We start from the raw sequence: 22,256 nt of genomic DNA, 5'->3' as shown, positions 1-22,256 counted from the left end.
GAACTGAACCATGTGTAGCGAGGGGAAAGCTGGGGGCCCCCATGGCGTCCGTTCCTATTTGCCCAGTGGCGTGAACCAGAAGAGCCCCGAGCAAGGCCAACCGAACGAAGGGCCGGGCCCCTCCTATTGCACACCGCCTCAACGGCTGTCTGCCGAGTTGTGCCGGGCCAGTCGCCTCTGCCAACTCTGGTGCCTGGGGGTCTCCGACAGTGAACGTGACCGCCCCGGCACCCTCCCAGGAGAGGCTGGCTGGGCTCCTGTTCTTTGTTGTCAGCCCTGACTGCTTGACTGAAAGCACACCCCGTGGTTGCCGCCGTCTGCAGGTGACCCAGGTGTGGAGGACGAGCAGGGTCACTGTGAAATCCCTCTAATCGCCTCATTAGCCTGGTGGGGATGAGGGGGTGTTGGTTTCACGAGGAGGCACAGGGCTGGTAATTGCATGGTGTCAGAGAGAAAAAGAAATAGTGGTAGAAGCAAAAGGCCGAATGTAAAAAGCTGCACGTGCACCACTGTAATGACGCCGGGGCCCACAGTCCCCGACGGGCGAGAAGGAAGGGGACGGAGACGGTCTTGCGCCGGCTGAGCTGCAGGAAGGGGCGGGCCCTCCACTGGAGCCCACCCACCCGGAGCGGCCTACGAATGCAACGCAGTGAGCTCAAAAGCTGCAGGGGACCGGGCGACAACGCTGGGCTGGGCCACGTGCTCCACCAGAAGAGACCCGGCCACGGTCCGCAACGATCCAGGCGGACTTCCAAGCGACTCACCTTCTCTCCCTCAGCAGAGGCCAGGTGGACGCGGTCCCATCTACAACCGGGGCAGCTCATCCAGGTTCCGCGTTAAATTAGCATCGATTCATCCCGCCTCCCATTCAGAGCGCACATACACTCGGCCGGCACATCACGGCCTTCCTGTGTGAAGGGCACTCCATCACCTGCTCCAAGGACCTGGGTCTGTCAGTCAAGTTCGTGACCACCTCCACCCCATTCTTCATCACTTGAGACTTCCCTGAACCAGGGTCACCTGGGTTGGGGCCTGGGCCTCTGTGTGTATAGAGCTCCCCCGGGGAGTCTGAGAGCAGGTTCTGCTCCCTCGCCTTGCCGGACACACACATCTGTCCTCAAGGCTTTGTCGGGTGGTCCTTAGCTCTTTCCCTCTGGTCTTCAGGCTGAAGTTGCGTGATCTGACCTTCCTGAACCGGCTTGTCCCCACATTCTGTGGGCTGATCCCCAGGCCTAGGCCCCCTGTGAAGCCAGGGAAACTGGGCCAGAGGCCTCGGCCTCAGGGTGCTCGGCACAGGCCCTGAGAGAATGGGGAAACGGGGGCCGTGCGAGGCAGGTCCTTGGGAAGAGCAGGTCTGCTGTTGTCGCTTGCCTGAGTCGTTAGAGCCACGAGACCCAGCAAAAGGCTGGCCTCGAGGGTGATGGGTGAGGGGTGTGCAGCTGTTCGGCCTGGAGCACAGGTCAGACGGGAGCAGAGAGGCCGCAGAGTAGTCCAGAAGGCCAGAGGAAGGTGAGGGGCCAAGAGCTGCCACCGACAGCAGCGGGGTGGCAGGTGGCAGAGAAGTGGCAGGCAGAGGCCAGTGCACAGCGGCCGCGGCGGTCAGCGGTGTGGCCGGGTCAGGAGAGGTCTCGGCCACATGCAGGGGTGGCGCTGCTCACAGAGATCCCCACGTTTTCAAGCGTGGCTTTGTCCAGCCTCTGATCTCACGTTTGGCCAATCTGTCTTTTTCACAGGATCACTGGCTCAATGAAATCGAGAGAATTTTCAGTGGGCAAGATTCCAGGCTTGCCTTCAGCTAATTAAGTGATATTAGGGAGGCTGTAAATGCCACATAAAAATTGGCAGGCAAGCTGCTCCTAATGATGAGAATATTGCCTTGTGGGGAGGGGCAGCTGCCGCTTCCCCATGCGTGTCTCAGAGAGGACCCGCTCCGTGTCTTCAAGGTTGTTCCTGATAAGCTAAGCTCAAGGGTGGCCACACTTTCTGCTCCCTATCCCACAGATACTCGCAGACACGGGGAAGGCGGGCGCGAAGAGCCACCAGCAGTACTGTCGCTGTCGTCCCCAGCAACAAGTGCTCCGTACGTTCACGTGTGACACTGTGTCGATGTCCTGCACTCATCACCTGGTTTGGTCCCCACGGCGGCACCATGAAGCTCCAGTTTCCCCATCTGGGAGGCAAGGGGACTAGGCAGGGAGAAAGCCTGAGTCGCCTGACCCAGGGCACGAGCAGGGGAAGTGGCGCATCACCAACTCCTCATCACCGTGTGGCCCTCCCTGGCTCGGCACCGACGACACGAGGGGACACTACAGTACTAGTCAGGAGGGACTCTCAGTAGTTATTTAACAACTGCTGAACAGCCGGGGGCGACAGTCACAGCCAGTGACAGGGCAGAGGCCTTCAAAATTGAAAAATGCCCTAGACGGAGTCTGCAAAACCCCCAGTTTCAACCCTGGGGATAAAGTGCTTGTGATCACTCACACGGGCAGTCCGGCACGCACCCTCTCCAGGAGGATGTTTACTTGCTGTAGAGGATGCACTGTATCTGGAACTTTGGCTCTGGGCGCCCTGAGACCAGGACCCAGGGGAGCCGGCCCCTGCACACCCCTGCGTTACTGACCGCAGCCCGTTGAGCACCGGCCGCGCGCACACAGCCAGCGGCCAGCAGCCAGCAGCCGAGGTTAAGAGCGCCTTCGTTTCAGACTGTTTGCCCATTTGGTAAGATCAGGCAACACTCAAGAAGGCTGGTGTGAGAAAACATATACAAATAAAACAAAACTGTGTCTCCTTTAAGAACAGTCACCAATTCAGACTGCTGTTCCTCGACTTATTTTAAGAGGAGAGAGGCGAGAACAGAGAAGCAGTTACTGGCTTCCTGGTAAAGGCGATGTCCCAGACGTTTCTAGGCACTAAGAAAAACATCAGAAAGACACAGGTGGCAGAAGCCGGGTAGACAAGTCTTAGGCAGCTACAGACTAAACTGTCCGGGGAAGAGGAGCGCTCTCATGGTTCCAGCACAGAACTCACACGAGAGAGGGCGGTTACAGCCCACAGACTTGCTCGTCCACATTGTCACGGTGGCTCTGAGACTGTAAGGCCCTTGTTCTGCTCTTGGACCATTCTCCACGGTGTCGGACAGGTGAGGGATCCGCAGCCCCCCACGGCACGCCTGCTCATGACGGGTGTGCGGCTGCCTAGGCAGACAGACGCCCTGGCAAACACGGCAGCTCCACCCTCCCGCAGCAGATAGTACCGGGCCTCCGTGTCTCCGGGGAAGATGGAAATTCTGGAAGGTCTGTTACCTTTGCTTCTCTGAAGCAAGTGCTGAGTCTACCAAGCTTCAAATCGGAACTGCATTTTGTAGGGGGAAAGGCTGTGTTTGTGACGGATGTTGCTAAGGGGCCACTCAATATTTTACCACCAGCATCGACTCCCTGTGCAGCTGTGTGTGTCGGGGTCTGGGGTGGGGGGGGGCGGCTCTGACAGGTCCGCATGTAGGTGTCAGGAGAGTTTTGTAAATACGACTGTATTTGCGTGCCGGGGAGAAACGCCTCACGCTCCCTGTCACAGCCAAGGACGCAAAAGGAGCCACAGACCTGGTGATTAAGATCTCATTTGGGGACACTGTTTCTTTCCCTGAAGACTGGTCAAGTGGAGGAGCAGAAGCACGGACGAGGTGACCCTCCCTGTGCCGTGGCGGGGAAACATGTCCCTGAGCTCACAGGCCCTTGGTTTGAGTTTCTAACACCCAAATTCCTCGTCTGGTGCACGGCAAAGCGAGACAGGATTTCGTGCAGCGTGAGGTGGATTTGGTTTGCAGGTATCTGAGGTTTGCACGAACACAGAACTACTCCAGGCAGTAAACCCCATCAAGTGGAATGCGGCATAATTTGGCGAATTTAGGGCTATTACTTGATCCGTCCATACAGAAAACAGGGAACCACTCTCTTTCTTGACAGATGGATTTCAGAAGAGACGCCTGAGCTCAGAACAATCACTGTGGCCACAGCATAACTCTCTGCACTTCGTGGGCTTTAACGGACTTTTTCTTCCCAGCGCTCAAAAAGCAGCAACTGGCATTTGCTTGAGCCCTGACTGAGGTGTGGAAAATCTGTCACGTTTTCTCTGCCGCTTACCCTGACCACGATTATACGGTCCGTGTGCAGATTAGCTGCAAAGTCATTCTTGCAGGAGTGACAAGATTTCCCCAAACGAGAGACGGTGCCTGCTGCACCCCCGAGTGCCCGTCTGCGTCAGCGAGGAGGGGTGAGGTGCGGGGGTGTGAGAGTGGAGAGAAATGCCTTCAAAAGAAGGGCATAACAACCCAAAAAGTAGCTGTAACTGAGTGGTGACATGGCCAGAACAGAGAGCGGCATTGTCACGGGCAGAGTAATCCTGTGACACACTGCTGTCACTCACCACCCGGCTCCCTGCCGCGCCAGCCAGACATCAAAGGCCGCCCCATACCATCTTACATGCTCTTTATCGGCTAATCAGCCCATTCTTCCCTAAATAAAGCCCTGTTAAATCCCTTGCTCACAGGGGTATAGTAGTCCTGGTGCCCATCTGCTAGCAGGGTCAGCCGAAGCAGGAGGCGGCGGCTTGCTCTCTCCCTAGTGGCTTCTCAAGGTAAGGACAATGCTGGCTCCAAGTCCCCCTCCCAACGGCCTCCCTGCCTTGCCGCTCCGTTTTCCAGGATCTGGGGAAGAGCTGAGGACATCCCAGTCTGAGGAGCTGCTATCTGGATTAACACTTGCTAATGAAATGCCCGGTCATAAAGGTACATCAGCTGCAAACAATAAAATACGGGAGCCACGTTTATCTGCGGGGAGAGGAAGCAGCAAAATACGAGTTTCCCACCAGTAATCAGCCGGCAGGCATATTCCATCTTCTCGCAGTGCCAGCATTTTAGAGACGGCGGTAGGACGGCCTGGCTTCCGGATCACCAGGAGGTCACGCTCGGACCTGACCGCAGGCCTCACACACTCAAAATCAAAGTCAGCCTGGAGAGCTAGCAGCCGCCTCCAACCCCAGACGGCAACCCGAGGCCGGCGCCATCGTGCCTGGGAGTGGATGAGAGGCATCTTCTCCCTCTGGGAGGACGGGCAGAGAAGTCGCCGGCTGCAGCCCTGCCCAGAACATGTAGCAGGGGTGGCGGGCAGCGCCCTGCCCCTCAAAACCGCCTGGAAGAAACCAGAGCCGGTGTGTCTTAGTCTTGTCTGGGCACGGATGAAAGCAGTGCTGAGAACGACTTGCTTGCTTCACAGAATTACTGGAGGACAGTCCCATGTGAGAGGTGCTAACATAAGAAAAAAAAAAAGGAACCCTCTTAAAAATCCCCAGGCTGGCAATAGATTTAGGTGAGTTTTATCTGTTACAAAGAGCCTTGTAGGTGCCAAGTCCCGGAACAGGAAACTGGATGTTCCAGGATATGAACCCACCTGGTTGCCGGGTCTGTGTTCTCAGGTGCTTCATCTGTAGGACCCGCCCTTGTGCTGATTCTCAAAACAGTCCCGGGAAATCACGAAACACATCGATTTCCTCCTCCCTTCTGTAGCTGGGGAACCTGAGGCCCTGGGAAGCTGAGCAGAGATGCCGCCCAAAGCCCAGCGGCTCCCATCACAGTGGCACTGCAGCGGAGTTCAAGTCCCCTGCAGGCAAGGCCAGCGATCACGTCCCTGCACCGGGCGGTCCTCTCTCCCTCTGTCACCGTGCCCCAGAGAAATCAGGCGCTGACGAGGGTGGCGGTGGCGAATGCGCCGCAGCCGCTTTGCGGGGACGTGCAGGAAACGTGCACAGGTTCTCGGTCAGGGCAGGTGGATGTGGCATTTGTAATTAATAAGCAAAAAGAACGGCGCTCCACACAAAGTAACTGCCCAGAGCGTGCAAGGGTTCCCTGCCCCCCAGTGTCTGTTCAATCTGTCCTCCCCACCCACGTGCTACACAAACTCCCCCTAAAAGCAGCCCGTGGGATCGGAAGGATTCAGGTTCCTGCAAAGGGGCTGGGGCTGGTATTAAAGGTACCGCTTGGCTCTGAGGAGAGAAAGACCTTTTGCAAAGGTATTTTGTGGAGTTTCAGGACTTCCTGAAACTGTGGAGCCCAGGCTTCGGCCTACAGGGCAGCCCGCCTCCCTCTCCTCCGGAGGACCTCTGGATAGCTGGGAACATGCTTTCTGCCGGCGTGCCTGGCGCTTGCCCCTGAGTGTGCTCAGCACCAAGTAGAGCGACATGGTGCGAGGCGTCCCGTGGGGGCCCCTGGAGCCCGCCTTTCAGGGCCCACCCAGCCAGCAGGAGAAAGGCACTAAGCTAGAACACACTGCTCCTTCCAGTTCACCAGGACAGGGCCAGGCAGATTTCACAGAACATGCCAGAAGTTTTCATACAAGCCCTGGAGAACTTTCCAGGGTGAAGCTTTGACTCCAGCAAGTCCCCAGGTCACCCTGCTGGTGGGCAGGGAGGACAACCACAGGTTTGTCTTGCTGCCCCTGTAATATCCCCACAACATCTGGACCCGGCAGGAGACCCCACTGCATTTCTGCAGGTGCCTTAAAAACCTTCAGAGGAGGTGTTTCTCCTCTGGCTCCAAGCACTGACTACACTGAGAGAGGGGCAGACCCTGGTGATGATTTCCCACAAGGACCCAAGACGGAGGTGCTTACCCGGAGCGCCGCAGCCTCGCACGTCCCTCCCCGCTGCCGCTGGGCGCGGAGCTCTCCACACCCGCCTGACTCCCAGCGTTTGTCGCGGGGCAGACTCCACTCAGCTCACCTGCTCAGGTTTGCTTTGCTTCTCTTCACAGCTGCGACACCAAGATTCTGGGGGGCGTCCCTCAGCCCGAAGCTCTTGGCCACGTGGCCGAGGTGCAGCGACCGGACATGGAAGATGGGCTTCAGCTCCCGGGGGTAGGTGGCGTAGGCGCGGATGAAGGCCTGCAGAGCTGGGAGGAAGAAGGGTCGGAGAGGCCGTCAGGATGGGGGCTCGGAGCGCCCCACGTGCCCTGGCCTGGCAGCCGTCCTGCCCACTTTATCTTGCCGGACAACGCGCGACATACAGCCCGGACAGCGCCACATACAGGAACCACCCAGATCTTAACTTGCGTAATTTTTTTTTTAATTCCTCAAAAAATAAACCAGGAGGACGCAAGTATTTGTTGACTAAACCCCATCTATTTTCAGATTTTACTGTGCAGCGTGTCCCCACCCTGGACTGCTGGGACCCAGCAGGCAGCTGGTAAGTGTTTGTTGTATAAGGGAATGAAAAGCAGAACAAGTGAAGAAACTAGGACATGGTCAGTGTGGCATTCCCTCATGAAAAACGAGATCCTTAGAACTTTACGTCACGGAAACATTTTCCTAATTCAATTTCACTTACTTTTTTGCATAGCTAATACATGCACATGTTATAAAATTCAAAAGGTTCCCAAGGCTTTACTGTGCTTGTCATTCTGCTCACCGCCAGGCCGCGTTACCGGGGCGGTGACTGCTCTCCCGCAGGCCCCGCCTCCGCCCGCCCGCCCTCCACAGGGACGGCTGCCATGTCCTTGTGGACTGCCAGCATGTTAAAAACAAATTCATTCTAAAGCACCTAAGATTTACTGATACAGTGCTCCTTACCCATTTGAAAACGGCATAAAAAAGGCAATGAAAACAGAATTCTAAAGAGGAGAAAGGCAATTATTAAACTCCTAACACAGCCCACAAAATGGTCCCTCCTCCCTGAAGCACTGCCAAGAGCCTAGAGGTGTCCGTCCGACAGCGCGTCGTGGAGGTTTCGGTCCTGTCTTAAAGTTAAGGCGGTGGCACCCCTGTTCTGGAGCCCGGTGCTGCCAGAGAACAGGCAGACGTGGTTCTTGGGAGTGGGGAGCTCTGGCTACACCTTATCTTGGTATTCCTTTGAGGAAAGAGAGACGTTCCTATAACCAGTTCCTCTGGAAAGTACTGCGGTTCCGATGACAGTGTCTGCCCTTCTCACTGCAACAGGGCAGGAGGGATGGCTCCGAGGGGCCCCAAGCCCAGCACAGCTTCCTTCCCTTTCGAGCCCAGCTCTCCCCCTGGCCAAGCCGGAGCCCAGCACCACACGTCGCACGGAAAAGCAGGCGCTAAACACCAGACTCGCTTGCCCTCGCCTGTCGAGCCACTGGACTGGCAAGTTTGCCCACAGCTTAAACGTAATATCCCAGCAGCACCGGGAGATTGGCGTTTATGAACAGTAATAAAAAGTGTCATTTTAGCAGATCAGCTCCTGGAAGGATCCTGGGAATCCATGAAAGCTCTATTTACTGAGTAAAGTGAACTCCTTTTCCCAATCGATGAGAAATAATAACCAAGGCAACTCCCCGGCACCCCGCCGTCAGCCTGTGCGCACTCTCCCCTGCACCCCGCCGTCCGTCTGTGCGCACTGTCCTTTTTAATAACCGGGGACTCGCTTTTTCAGGGGAATCTTCAACACTTCACATGGCCTGCACCGTCTGCTGCTTCTGACACGGGGTTTCAGACCCAAGAGCTGCACAGTCCTCCTCTCTCAGGAGAGCCCCGCGGCCACCGCCCGGGGGGAGCAGGCCTCTTCTCCCCACACCCCGCCCCTTTCCCTCCCAAGCCTCAACCCTGACTCGTGGTCTAACGAAGTGGACGGCAGCCCCACCAAGCCAAGCCAGAGACTCCGCACCTGTACAGTCTCAGTGGCCCAAGGGCCGGCCCAGGCCCCCTCATGCACACCGCTCTCCCCAGGAAGCCCAGCAGCCCCCTATTCCTGCACCAAACGGAAGAGCTGAGGTTGGGGAGCCTCTGTCCCCGGACCCGCAGCCGCCCAGCCAATAGCTCTATGGAACGAGTTTGCCAAGAAAGGGCAGACGGGTCTTCTCCCGCCAGCACTGCTTGTGCAGCATTTGGCGCTGCGTATTTTTACTGACCCTCCCTGTCCTCACGGCTCCTGTCTCCCTGGGGCCTGCGACACCTGGCTGTCCTCACATCCCTGAATGGCCTCCCGTGTTTGGATGGTCCAGGGAAGCAGGAATTCCTGCAGAAGCTGCTCGCAGAGGCTTCCTGGGGGCAATGTCGACAACGCGCCGTGAGCAGGGGCTGTGGGGCCCAGAGGAACGGAGAGCAGAGGGAGGGGGCGTTCACTGGGGACGCCGCGGTCCCTGACAGGTGCGCCCCGGAGTCGCGGGCTCCTGTCTCACAGTCGTAAGAGAAATCTACTTCAGCCCTGCTCCTGAAGTCAGAGTCACTGGCCACCTGATCAGGAACAGAAGTGTCTTCCGGATGATACTTGCGGTCAGAGAGGGAGGGAGGGGAGACACGTGTCCCTCCTGACACACGGTGCAAAGCGCTTGTCCGAGCACCTGCCCGCCTGCCATCACGCCGCGGGAGGGAGGGAAGGAGCTAATCTGTCCTCAGTGGCTTGGGTGTTCTTGACTTCAAGCAGCAGCCCCTCCTGGGCAGGCACGACTCCTCCGCACGCGGCCCCCAAAGCCGGAGGGGCCCCACGGCAGGAAAGCAGAGGTTCGTAGGTAAAGAACTCCAGATTCCTCAACTTCTCTTCAGCAGTCCGGAGTGCAGCCGTCTGTCGGCACAGTCTTTAGCCACTTGAATCTAGCCAAAGGAGGCAAGAGATGAGGGGAAAGGGCGACTGCTTCCGGAAACGGACAGCAATCCCACGCTGGCTATGCGCAATGACTGGGCCAGGAAATGCAAAAGGAAAACAAAGGCATACGTACTTGGCCCAGTTTCTAACTAGTTTTCTGCCATAAAGGCAAAACCCAGCTGCTTCGTTAATTATTCATGAGGTGGGCTCTGGAATGGCCTATAAGGGAGGCCCGTCAGTAGCGGGGGATTTGCACGCGCACACTGAAAGGCAGAGACGGTCTGGACCTGAGGTGCCGTCCGTCCCGTGTCGTGAACTGAACGGCCCCGCACGCACCCGCACCTCCTCCGCGCTCCGCACGCGCTGAGGCAGCAGAGGGGGCCTGCAGCGGCCGACACCTGCCACGGGCGGCTTCCTGCTGGACCATCACCGGTCTGAGGTGGACGTCAACTGGCAGAGAAAAATGCCCATCTCTTTCCTTCTTGGTGCCTCAACCCAGCAGAGCGGCCCGTTCCAGTATCCGTCAGACCAGTCACTCTGCTTGTTGGCATGACCGACTCCCGCGGTGGCGACACCGAACAAAAACAGTAAACCACACTCAGGACGCCTCGCTACAGCTTTACTCTGACCGCCAGACACCCTGAGACAGTCCTAGTGTCGCCAGGAGATCCAAAACACCTCTGACCTCAAAACCAACGACAAAAACGACGGCGTGGCCTTGAGTTCTTCCTTTTCATCGCCACTTGGTCATGAAACAAGAAATCCTGCACAACCCCTCGTGGCGCACCCCCAGCAAGCTCCCTGCGCCTGTGAACAGACGCCCAGCATCTGTCGCCCCGCCGTGACAGATTATCTACTCCTCTTGAGAGACGCGTGCTGGTGCTTCTCTGAACGTGGGTCCGGAGGAAAACCCTCAGGAACTGGGACTTCACCGGAGGGAAACGCGAGCACAGGCGACTAGCAGAGCGCGGGCCGGGAGGCTGTGCGCTTGCTGTATCTCTGGTCACGGGGCCATCCCCAGGACTTCATCTTCCGTCCTACACAGTCCTGGTCTGTTCCAGGGTGATGGCAGCCACTGAGGGCTACCTGTAGGTATGCCAGGGTATACAGTAGGCACTCAGAACACGTGCCGGCTAACTCATTCTTGTGCTCAATTTCCTGATGACCACAACTATCTGGAACCATTCCCCGAGCCCTCGCCGTTGCCCCCCAGTCTGTTCTCACACCAACCATCTTTGCCAGCCTCTGTGGGCCATGCCACATCTCTGCTCCAAGTCCTGCAATGGCTCCCACTGCCCTTGGGGTCCCCCAAAGTCCTCGACAGCTTCCAAGTCTCCTCTGTTGCATGGGCCCTCCCCTCCTCTGGGCCTAGCACGCCATTCTGTCGGCAGCCCTTCTGTTAGCAGTACGTGACCCTCAATCTGCTCGAGCTGCCTTCAGAGCAGGGCTCACCCTGACCACTCACTCCTCCACCTCCCTCGCCTGCTTGTTTCCTACAGTTCTTGACACCTTTTAAAAGATTTATTTATTTATTTATTTACACTATGCTCACTGTCTGCCCCCCAACTAGAGTGTTAGAGAGGTTAGGGTTTCTGTTTTGACTCCTGATGTATCCCAAGCACCCAGAACGGTGACTAATTCAATAACAACTTGTTAAATGAACGATTTTTTTTTTTTTTTTAATTTTCAATTTCTAAAAGGAAAAGCTGATGCTGTGGCGTTCACACACTGGTAAGCCAGCCTGACATTCTTCTCAAAGCAGCAGATAACCAGCAGAAAGAAGCAAGGGCCCAGCACGGACCACATCTCACCAGCACATGCGACACACTCACCAGCCATGACACGCGGCACACCGCCGTAAGAAACATCCTGCTGTTCTAAGCCCCTTCCTGCATGAACTGCTGAGTTCCCACTAATGCCTGGTGATCCCAGGAGCCACGTTATCCAATAAGAGGGCCTGAAGAGTAAATGAACACCTCGCTCTCCGGGAAATTCCCCAGGGATCGGGTTCAAGGTCTAGACTTTCCCTCGGTCCGTTCTCTCTCCTCCTCCTTTGTATGACCGAACCAAGACTGCTCAGGTCTGATGCTTCTGGTCCTTACCTTCAACTCCAATTTCCATGCCTACAACCGTCTTTGCTGACATGTCATGTCTCATCTATGCGGTTTTCAAAGAAACACAAAAATGGATCCCTGAGATCCAAGTCACTGGGTCAAAGTTCTCGTCCTATGTAAGCCAAGATAAAGCCTCATTTGTGTGAAACATGGGGAAGGATGAAATTAGCATTTAATATCGCTTTAAAGCCTTCTGTGCCTGCTTCTAGACCCTGTGGAACAAGGGAGGCCGAAGGCTTTTGTTGGAGAGCAGAGACCCCCAGTTGGCCTCTTAGCCTGTCGGGGGTCTGCGGGTGGAGGTGGGACGGTGTCCTGGGGGCTGTCCGTCCACGAGCACCTACGAAATCCACCGACCTTTCTTTGCCCAGGAGACCCTGCTCTCACTGGAGTGCACGTAATCTTCAAATACCGTCTGCAGGACTGTGGCTCGTTCTCGGATTTCCTGGGGGCCGGCAGCACGGGATTTCTGGGAGGGTGGCGGAAGGATTAAACAAGAGACAGAGTCAGAGTCAGGAATAATGAAGCACTTTATAATAGATTTAATAACAGTAAAATCACCCGGTAACCACTGAGGGGCCAACAAGGGTAATCCTTTCAATATTACTAGAGGAAAAACGGGAGCTCTACGGATGTTAAAGTCAAGCAGAGATGAAGATGGCTTTGTGAGGGAGAAGATCGGGTCTATTTATTTACTTGTTTACTTACTTACTCGTCCTCCTGGCCTCTTGCTCAAAATGAATGCCCACTGGAGACACTCTGGAATTTTCCAAGTCCAATCTGGGCATTTAAAACATCACTGAACACAGGCAGGTTTCACATGACTTGTGTGTCCTACCAAGGCCTTAAATCTTCCCCTTCCCTCAAGCTCCTCAGGGGAACAATGGGACCTTCTCTTTAAGACGGCCCCACAGGGGCCTGCGTGACACTGAGCCTGTCCTTGAATTTCAGAGTGTGCTCCCTGATTCCTGGGGAGGCACAGACTTGCAGTGTTTCAGATCCACTCTTTCAGCCCGGGACCACTGTGCTGGACGCCAGGGCCCTGTCACGGAGTGGGGGCTTCACACCACATTCAGAGAAGACCACACTATCTCCATAGCAAACGTGACATCTGTACGCACTCAGGTTCTACAGACGGAAAACGTTAATAAAAACTCATATCCTTTTCATTCTTCAAAAATCCCAGAGAAAAGATTTCCTTTCTTTATATCCCCCTAAAACTGAGTGTTGTTTCCTATATCCTTTTTTTTTTCCCCCTAAAGTAAGCTTGAAGCCCAATGTGGGGCTTGAACTCGCAACCCTGAGACCAAGGGTCACACGCTCTTCCAACTGAGCCAGCTAGGGACCCCTGTTTCCTATGTCTGAAAACACGGGTGCTTTCTACTGAACGTGAATCTGAGATCCAGAGAACCCAGATTCTCCAAACTCAACTTGGCTAATACGTCTCCCCCAAGACATCGATGCCCTCAGAGATGCTACCCAGCCTCTACAGTAGCCAACACCCACCGCCCACGTGGGTCACCAGGAGACAGTGTGAGCCCCGTCCCTGCTTCCCTTAACCCCGCAGAAGACAGGGTGTCCACACCTGTGTCTGGAGCCTGACCTAGGCTCCAGAGTCTCTTTCCCTTTTAAAGCTGCCAGAGGAAGAACAAAGGGGAGAGAAGAAAAAGCCTCATTCTTTGGGTCCACGTCCCTCTCTATATTAATAGAGACTTTAACAACCTGAAAATGTTTTTAGCTTCGTCAAGTCACTCCTGCTACCTGTTTGGTTGATGACAGTCTAGCTGATTTCATAGTACATGGTCCCCTAAGGGTTTTATCCACTCAAATGTCAAGAGAAAAGTCACTCAGGGGCGGTGTTATGAAAGTGGACATTTGCTATTGTCATTAACAAGGATTTTTTTTTTTTTACCCTCTTAACTGATGTGAAACGCAAACTTTTTTTTTTTTCTTTTTTGCTGCCCTCCTTTCGTGAAGCCACCTCAGCAATGCAACTGTCACCTTCCTTGTGTGTGTGTTTTTTTAATATGAATGTGAAATTAGCGAGGATGCCCTTTCCCCTGGCGGACAGAATCCTCTGTTATTAAAAAGTAAAGCACTTTAATAATGAAAACTTTTTCCTCTTTTTCCTGTGTTTTAACTGTTTAAAATTAATGAGAAGGGCAGAATGGTTGTCAAAGCGATATTGAAAGCCGGGCAGCCAGGACCGAATGAGCACAAAAATCCCTCTAGAGTGTTAGATAAACAGAGCTCCAGCCCGCTCGAATCCCTCTGTTGGTTATTGTATACATTCTGTAACAGCTCTCAGAATAGATCTGAGAGCCAGGGAGGCAGAGAGGTTTCAGAATTCCAATAAAGGCCTCAAATTAAAGACAGCCTGGTGCGAATTCCAGGAGAAAATTAAAGAGACCTCAAGCTTAAGTGACAGGTGACTTGCTTCTGTGTCACAACTGTCAGGGGATTTAGTGATAATATGGCAATATATTACAAAGGGCTTTTCTTATTCTCCCTTTAGGTTTCAAAATGAGGCATCTTTTCTTTCCAACCAAAAAAAAAAAAAAAATTACACACACACACACATATATAATGTGTGTGTACAAGTGAAATAGGTAGAAAAAAGGCGGTAATACTAGGTTCATGCATTTGAAATGAGGAGGTCAGTCTCAGGGAAATATGAGGAAAAGTTAATGCAGAAAACACAATATACTCAGGAAAAAGCATGTCTTTCTCTCTCTACCCCCTCTTCCAGAAGTACTTTATTTTAAAATTACCCCTCTTGAGAATGAGGTGTTTCTCAGTTGTCTTCCGGGGAGGACAGTCTAAATTTAAACTGAAGACAGGGGCAGAGGCAAGCACGCAGCACCAGCTCGGGCCCAGACAGGGAAAACGCTGCCGTAATGAGAGTGGGTCAAAGCCCGGAGGGCGCACGAGTGCCCTGCAGGACCAGCGCGCCCACCCCTCAAAGACGCACAGACCCAGTGCTGGTTAATGGTGCTAACTGGCAACCAGTGGACCAGGGCTAGCTTAGGAAAACGCGGTTGCAACGGTCCACGCCCAGGATTCCTTCGTCCATAAAGCCCTACTGATCCCGGAGAGAAGGACGATCAAAGGGACTGACGAAAGGGGCCGCTGATCTCATTTTAATATCTTACCACGGCCCAGGCTTTTCGTTAAGATCCGTTTACAGGCGTGTTTCATAGAACAAAAAAAAAACTCGTAGAAAAAACATGTTTGGATTGTGTGCATACTTTGAAGATGAAAATTTCACACCTATCAAGAGGCAACAGAGGAGCTGAAGATACTCGGGCTGCATTTTTTGTTTTTTGGGTTTTTTTCTGTTGTAAGAAGTTGTAGGTGGTAGCCGTGGTGGGGGGAGCGTGGCTTTTTTTTCTTCTCCTTTTTTTGGTAAGCACATCTTGATATTGCTAACTTCTAAGGTATTTTAAAAACTAAACGGAAGGGTTTTGTTTTAATCACCTGATTGCCAAGTGGAGTTTCACCCTCACGCTTCCCTAGAACCTTCCGGGTGCTTCCCAGTAAAGTTGAAAGATCAAATTTATTCTCTTTGTAGGTGGGTGAGGATTCGCACACCCAGACGTAGCCATATATATTTCATACACCTAAATATGAAATATACATTTTACAGATGCTTCACTCACTCTCTTTCTGTTCACAGAAGCCCAAAAATGTATGTGCCAAAGGGACATTTACAATGGACTTCAACCGAGGAAGGAGAAGAGGGCCTTATAATGAGGTGTCTGGCTATGTGTGTAAAAGGCCTGTTTACTGAGCTCACATTTATCTGTCTGATGCCGGTGCATGTGTTAGACACAACTGCCCAGATCGCGAACAGCAATTAAAACGTACTGTATTTCTTAGGAGAAACGGTACTACAAGTTGTACCTAGCACCCACTTTATTCGTCTTATTATTCACACGGATCACACACGTAAACCCCTCTTCCAGGCGGTAGATCTGTGTGATAATTAGGAATGCAGTCAATTTCATTTAGTTTCTCTTTGGCCTCTGAATTCAAGTTAACTGTGGTTAAACAAGCCAGGTTTGCATCAGCGGGACACATGGGACCTAGTATGATTAGTATTCTAAGCTAACCAGTTATTTTGGTATCAGTGAAAGCCCAACCTTGCTGGGCCTTTTTTTTTTTCCTTTTTTCAAAAGATTTTATTTATTTATTTGAGAGAGAGAGAGAGAGAACAAGCAAGCACACAGAAGTTGCAGGGGCGGGGTGGTGGGGGGAGGCAGAGGGAGAAGCAGATTCCCTGCTGAGCAGGGAGCCTGATGTGGGACTCAATTCTGGGACTCTGAGATCATGACCTGAGCCGAAGACAGATGCTTCCCTGACTGAGCCACCCAGGTGCTCTAAGCGTTTTTTTGTTCTTAAAAACAAAGTCCACCACACCTTAAAAATATAAAAATATGCTATTTGTCCCCCTCCATCAAGGCAGGAGTTAGGGGCTGGGACAAACTGACAGGGCCCAGAAGTGCATGGAGTGTTTTTTGCTGAATTTTAGGTCAACCTCACAGGAACCTTCAAGATGGGCACCCATGTTCTCAGCTTACAGATGGGAACACTGGGGCTGTAGAGATGACAACCTGTCCCGGGCTGCAGAACCACCAGCTGTGAGGCAGGGACTGAAACCCAAGTCTGCCTGCCTTGGGGCCCCAGCTAGACTTCAAGGCTGGCCTCACGCCCAGGAAGGGACTTACAGGGTTGGGGGTGGGGGGTGGGGAGGCGTCGGAGCACGAGGCCATGGGAGGGCGCAGGTGGCGGAACGGCTGTGGCTCGCTCCTGGAAGAGAAGAGGGCACTGAGGCTGCCCTGGCCCCTCAGGGGGGAACGTGCGTCCCATCCACAGAAGCACCTGACGATCAGCAACCCGGACAGAACTGGTGTGTGCCCGGTTCGGGGACAGACACCGACACCAGAGCCGGTCCCAGGAAGTGTAAGTAAAGATGAGACGGGACTGAGCCTTCACCGTCTCCTTCTGTGGCTTCACGGTTGCTCTTATTTCTGGGGAGCAGACAGATGCTAATGTTGCAGGCGACACAGCAGAAAGCCCCGGGCTTCGTGTCACCGAGTCTGAACTCGGAATCCCGCATCTGCCACTGACTGACGACGACGACGGACACCCTTCAGACTTGTGTTGGGGTTTTTAGGTTCTTTCTCACTCAATCCTCCGATCTCCTCGCGAGAACAGGAACATGACGTACGAAGACACTAATGCTTAGGAGGCTCTAGTCCTTGCCCAGAGCCACGGAGCTGGGAACGGGGATTAGGAATCCGACCCCGAGGCCATGCCCGTCATCTCTCCACTATGCTGCCTGCAGGAAGGGTTCCCTGCCTCCCCCACACTGCCCCGCGCCGGTAATGAAGTGTCCAGGGGAACATGAGAAAACCCGACCTAGAAGCATGCAGAAGTGTGCCAGGACCAACGAGAGTCTGTTTTTTGACTGGTCCCCTCCCCTGACAACAAACGATTACTGTGGAACGTTTCCTGATGAAATACCGCTTAAAGCAACTGTTGATCGCTGGAGTCTTGCTTAACTGCTTCTCTCGCTTGCAGGGTTCTCTGCTGCGGTGGCGCTCACTGACCAAGTCTCACCCCAGTGACGACGATGGCTAACGTGACCCGAATGAACAACCGTCTAGCTGTGCTGCCTCGGTCTCGGGAACAGTAAGGGAAGCACGCTGCCACAGCGGGCCGACCACCTGCTCCGAAGTCAGGCTGCCCCTGTGGACGGCCCCTCACCCCGCGCTCTAGGCCCTGTCCACTCACTGAGGACGTGAGACAGAGCACCCGCCTGCCGGGGCCGCTGGCAGGAGTCAATGGGACCGAGTGTGTGAAGAGTGCGGCAGGGCCTGGGACACGTGCTGGGACTATGTCCCTCTGCCTTTTCTAGGATATACTTCCTCAGGTTCTCTCTGGAACAAGAGGACTAAAGTCAGGGCCTGTCAAACCAGGTCCCAGCCTCAGGGAGAAGATCGATCCAAATAAAGACACCTCTTGACACACAAAAGAAACTCTTACCCCTCATCTATTTGGCTCTAATTTTCTAGTCTATCCTTAGGCTTAAGAAAACAAATGTAAAATATTTAAATAATTAATATTTCATAGACAAAACTGTATTCGGCAACAATCCACACACGTGTCTGTGACGTGTGTGTCTCCTGGGCACGGGTGGGGTGGGGTGGGGTGGGGAGCAGCATCCGAGCAGGGGCCCAGCCGCAGAGAAGCAGCAGGGAGGGATGCCCCGGGTCTCTCCGTGGAACTGCCTGGATAACACGGATTTTTCTCCCTGAATCTCAACATGACTCCTCTTCGGAGTGCGGCACCCACACGAAAATGGATGAAGCGGGGTGTCTGGAAGGAGACACAGAGATCTCACTCTTCCGTGTTGTCTTGGGCCGATGGGTCCCATCAGTTGTCCTCGCTGATAATCTGGACAGGGACCACCAGGGCCGAGCATGTAACCCTGCCCCAAACTCACTCTAGGCCAGAAGGAGCCCTCCTTTCTGGGAAGCCTGCTGCGGCCCGGCAGACTTCCGGAATGGACGGCAGCCCATTAACCGGATGAGACCAGCAAATGCATCCGGAGGCAAAGGGAGAGAACCACAATCAAGGTTTGGTCTCCCTTAATGTTCATGGTCCCTTCGATGCCTGCTTGACAGAGGAATGAACTGTCCCACGCACACAGTCTCCATCACCCCAAATCAAGAAACGAGTGACGTCTGTTCACGAGTACAATAAGTAAAAAACTCACCTGGCTTCCCCACCGGCTCCCTTTGAAACAGTCGTCCCTTGTCAGAACAGACAAAATCTCTTCCATCTTCATCTCAGACACGCTGTGAAGGGAAGAGCACATCGAGGTAAACTTTCTGTTCTTCCAACATCTGGAATCTTGATGCATAAAACTGGCCTGTTCTCCAGCTAATTGGATATAAAGCAGAAGCTACACGTTTACAGGAAATAGTTTCCTAAGCCTTCAGAAGGAGTCTGGAATGAAGGGACCTCTGTGACACGTCAGGGACAGATGGGGTCATACTTCCAACACTCTCCATCTTCTCTGATGACTTGCAAACAGTCTACATTTAGAGTCTCCTCTGTAGGGATCATGCCATTTCTTTTTCTTTTTTTTTTTTTAAGATTTTATTTATTTATTTGACAGACAGAGATCACAATTAGGCAGAGAGGCAGGCAGAGAGGGAGGGGGAAGCAGGCTCCCTGCTGAGCAGAGAGCCCGATGTGGGGCTCGATCCCAGGACCCTGAGATCATGACCCGAGCCGAAGGCAGAGGTTTAAGCCACTGAGCCACCCAGGCGCCCCGCGTCATTGTTTCTTAATACATCTCAACATGGAGGCCTGCTTATTTCTAGACTACCTTGACTTGGGCAGAAGAAGAAATTAAAAAAACAAAAACAAAAACAATTCTGATAGTCTCTTTAGTTTTAGACTTTAAAAAAAAGCCAGGGGGATCCTTTTGTAGTTCATAAGCATGATGATTGGGTGTTCACGCTTCTGTGTGATATGTGCCACCCTTTAAACCTTGTTACGACTTCGGCACATTACCCATCTGAGGAGAAGAAAAAAAAAAAAAAAAAAAAAGCCAGGGGTGGGTCCAGGTGGCCAAAGGTTCTTAACCACTGGGGTCAGCTCCTCAGGGAAGGCTGAGCAGTGACCCCACAGTACCAGAGCTCTCTTCCCCACCCAGAAGGGCGTCTACCTTCTCACCTCTTAATTATTAGGGGTAGGGCACAAATGACCTCTGACGGGCCCAGAGCTGTGGACAAACAGCTGAGATCACAGTTTGGGCTTCTGCTGTGAGCAGAAGCCACCCTGAGCCAGGCGAGGAGGCCCACCCTGCCTCGTGACGGGGTGGGGAAGCCTCCGCGTCCCCCACATCCTGTGACGCCACGGCACTGAGGCTCGGGCGATGCGCGCAGATTCAGGTATTAGGGCCTGAGGAAGAAGCGGGAGCTGCTGAAAACATACTTCTCAGGGAGGGGAAAGAAAAAAAAAAGGGAAGGAGGAGTTCCGGGGAGAAAAACAGATCATAAAAAGATAAATGATTTCCTTGTATGTTGTTTCTTTTCTTTTTTTAAAATGTAACAGCAAATTAATACATGAATGGCAACCTCTCACGTGGGAGAAGACACCCCCCCTTCCCCCAAAGGTTACTTTGACAAAGCTATGAATGAAAATGTCACTGTCTCTGACAGCGATTACCTGAAATGTGTCACCGCTTCCCTGAACCCCCCAGCCCCCGCCCCGCCACATTCTCTCCGCTGCCAGCTCGCAGGTCTATGGAAACGTGAAATCTTTTTACAGCAGGAGTCAACCGGAGAAGGCAGAGCAGGTACGGTGAGGGTAGCAGTTTGGGGGAAAGGGCTCATGATTTCATGGAAAATCGATTTTTCATGTGAGAGAGCAAAGCTGTGGCTGCCGAGCTTGCTTCTTGTTGATGCCCGGAAATCTGAAGGTGAAAACACCGCCAGGCCTCTCCTTCTCTTTACCTAGCGGACCTGCCCCTACCCGTCACTTCTTTTCTTGAGGGGAAAAAAGGGAAAAGGAAAAGGAACTAAAGACCTGGGGGTGAGCTCCGGAAGCAGGAGAAGGAAACAAAGAGAGAGGCCGCTCAGAGTCGGGGATACAAAGAACTGCACATGCTGCCGCGGCCGCGCGTTCTGGAAGGAGGGAGGCGCTGACACTGCGGCCAGGCCCGGCCCCGCTGTGTGTCCACGTGACAGCGCGGGGCGCCCAGGCACCGTGAGTGCGCGGCAGCGGACAACGGACTGCAGTGATTTACAGTTTAGAAGGGCCTCCCTCCTATTCTAAGAAATCGCTGCTTCTGAGGAACAAAGCCAATCTACTCTGCTTGTTTATGGTTCTATCAACAGATCGGATCCACCCTGCCTTACTAGGAAAAGAGACAGAAAAATAAATTCAGGGAACTGTCTCATGCCTGATCTAAGAAATACACGTTTTGATGAAGCATTTACATTTTAATAAACCAATGACGACTTTCATTAGAAACACGTTTAAAGGAGAAGCGGAAAACTGGGAAGAAGTTGGCAAACACCAGGAAGTCAGAAGGATGCAGAAACAAAGTCCTGGGCATCTAGACAGAGGTGGCAACGGCCCAGGGCGCCTGTCTCTTGCCCCAGCTGCTAAATGACACTGTCAGGGCGAGTTCCACAGTGCGCGGTGTACGAAGGCAGGCGGCAATTTGCTGTGATGGCCCTTGCTGCCGTGAGCCTCAGCCTGCCTTCCTGAATCTCCGCTCCAATTCATCAGCCTCCCAGCATCCTGCCGCCTGGCTCCCTGGTTCTCAGGCAACACACACACACACACACACACACACACACACACACCCCTACCTTTCTTCTCCATTTTTCTTTTCTTTTTTTCCTTTTTAATATTTAGCAGTGTACCTTTTGTATTCCAAAAATGCTCAAGTCTGCTTCCTTCCATGGCACACTTTGTAATCAGGTCTTCTTACGTGTAACTTTTTTGTGTTAAGTCAAGATACCCAACACCTAGCCCTTCCTCAGAAATCAAGAAGCATGAGCCAAGGCTACAGAGTAACTCCGACTAGTATTTCGGGGTGATGGTGGGGGTTGTTGATTACATCAGGCCCACAGAGCAGTCAGTGGGTGAGGAGCACAAAGTTCAGTGGAGGCATTTTCAGGACAGAAATGAAAAGGACTCTTTGCCGCGGGAATGGATGGTCTCTCCACAAGAGATCTGACTCTCTTCCTCTGGGTACTTCTGTCTTGATCTTTATGAGCTTCCCCTGCAAGCCCACTCAGAACCCCTGGGTCGTGGCGCTTCTCCGGAATGGGCAAACGGCTGCGCTGGATCCCCCACAAATACCGCTGGCACAGTTTTTTCCAGGGACGGTCACAGAGAACGAGTGTACTTCTTGTAGCTTTAAAATACACGTGGCTCACTCATATTCAGGCTGGTGCTATTCTTTTCCCCTTTCGAATTTAGGTTTACGTTTGAGCCTTTCAGAGCCGTCAGCCTGAATGTGTATTAAAGACAGCTTGAGAGCAGAGAGGCAGAGGCACCCAGGCGCAGGCTGTGGGCCTGGGCAATTATCGCCTGACTTCATGACGCGGGCACCCACTTTTCTGAGCTTATCAGGTCCCGGTGACTGAGCCCAGGAGAACATCCAGGAGCTGAGGACAGGAAGGAATGGAGAACACGAATCTGTAGGCCTGGAACAGAAGGTGAGGGAAGACAGCTGAGGGTAAAAGGCCGCCGAGGCGCAGTGACGAGAAATTCGCCTGTGGATGCTGACACCGGCTCCGAAAACACTTTCTGGAGGTCGACAAGTTCCCATGCTCGAGGGAAAGAGTCGCAGTGCCGTGACAGGCTCCCAGCCTGTGAGGACGCGGTAGGGAAAACGGGAGAAGGGGCTACGTCCGTGGGTTTTCATTCCACGCCTCGGTGTCTCCGGCATCCGGCTGCCCAGTGGAGGGCTGTCCTCAGGCCTGAAAGCACCCACAGGAAGGACGGCCAGCCCCCCGCCCACAGGCCTGG

At 53.5% G+C, this 22,256-nt stretch overlaps 1 protein-coding gene and 1 non-coding gene across 3 annotated transcripts in view; one reads left to right on the top strand and one right to left on the bottom strand.

Moving 5' to 3' along the window:
* The window catches only part of DDX31 (DEAD-box helicase 31), a 67,508-nt gene that overhangs the window by 8,575 nt on the left and 36,677 nt on the right, over window positions 1-22,256 (bottom strand). The window contains exons 17-19 of one of the 2 annotated variants that reach the window (XM_032306455.1): window positions 18,475-18,556; window positions 12,051-12,162; window positions 6,769-6,937 (exon numbers count right to left, since the gene is read on the bottom strand). In XM_032306455.1, the coding sequence (XP_032162346.1) occupies window positions 6,769-6,937; window positions 12,051-12,162; window positions 18,475-18,556 (363 nt within the window). Of the gene's footprint in view, window positions 1-6,768; window positions 6,938-12,050; window positions 12,163-17,732; window positions 18,075-18,474; window positions 18,557-22,256 lie in introns of those variants that run through there. The other variant, XM_032306456.1, reaches the window with a different exon arrangement.
* Window positions 19,186-19,290, top strand: LOC116571265. Its single transcript, XR_004277823.1, has one exon. It is a non-coding gene; the product is annotated as a small nucleolar RNA U13 (small nucleolar RNA).

The sequence above is a fragment of the Mustela erminea genome, chromosome 12 (assembly GCF_009829155.1).
Source record: "Mustela erminea isolate mMusErm1 chromosome 12, mMusErm1.Pri, whole genome shotgun sequence".
Lineage (NCBI taxonomy): Eukaryota > Metazoa > Chordata > Mammalia > Carnivora > Mustelidae > Mustela > Mustela erminea.
Note: the sequence above shows the minus strand (reverse complement) of the source record. Positions and strands in the feature narration are given on the sequence as shown.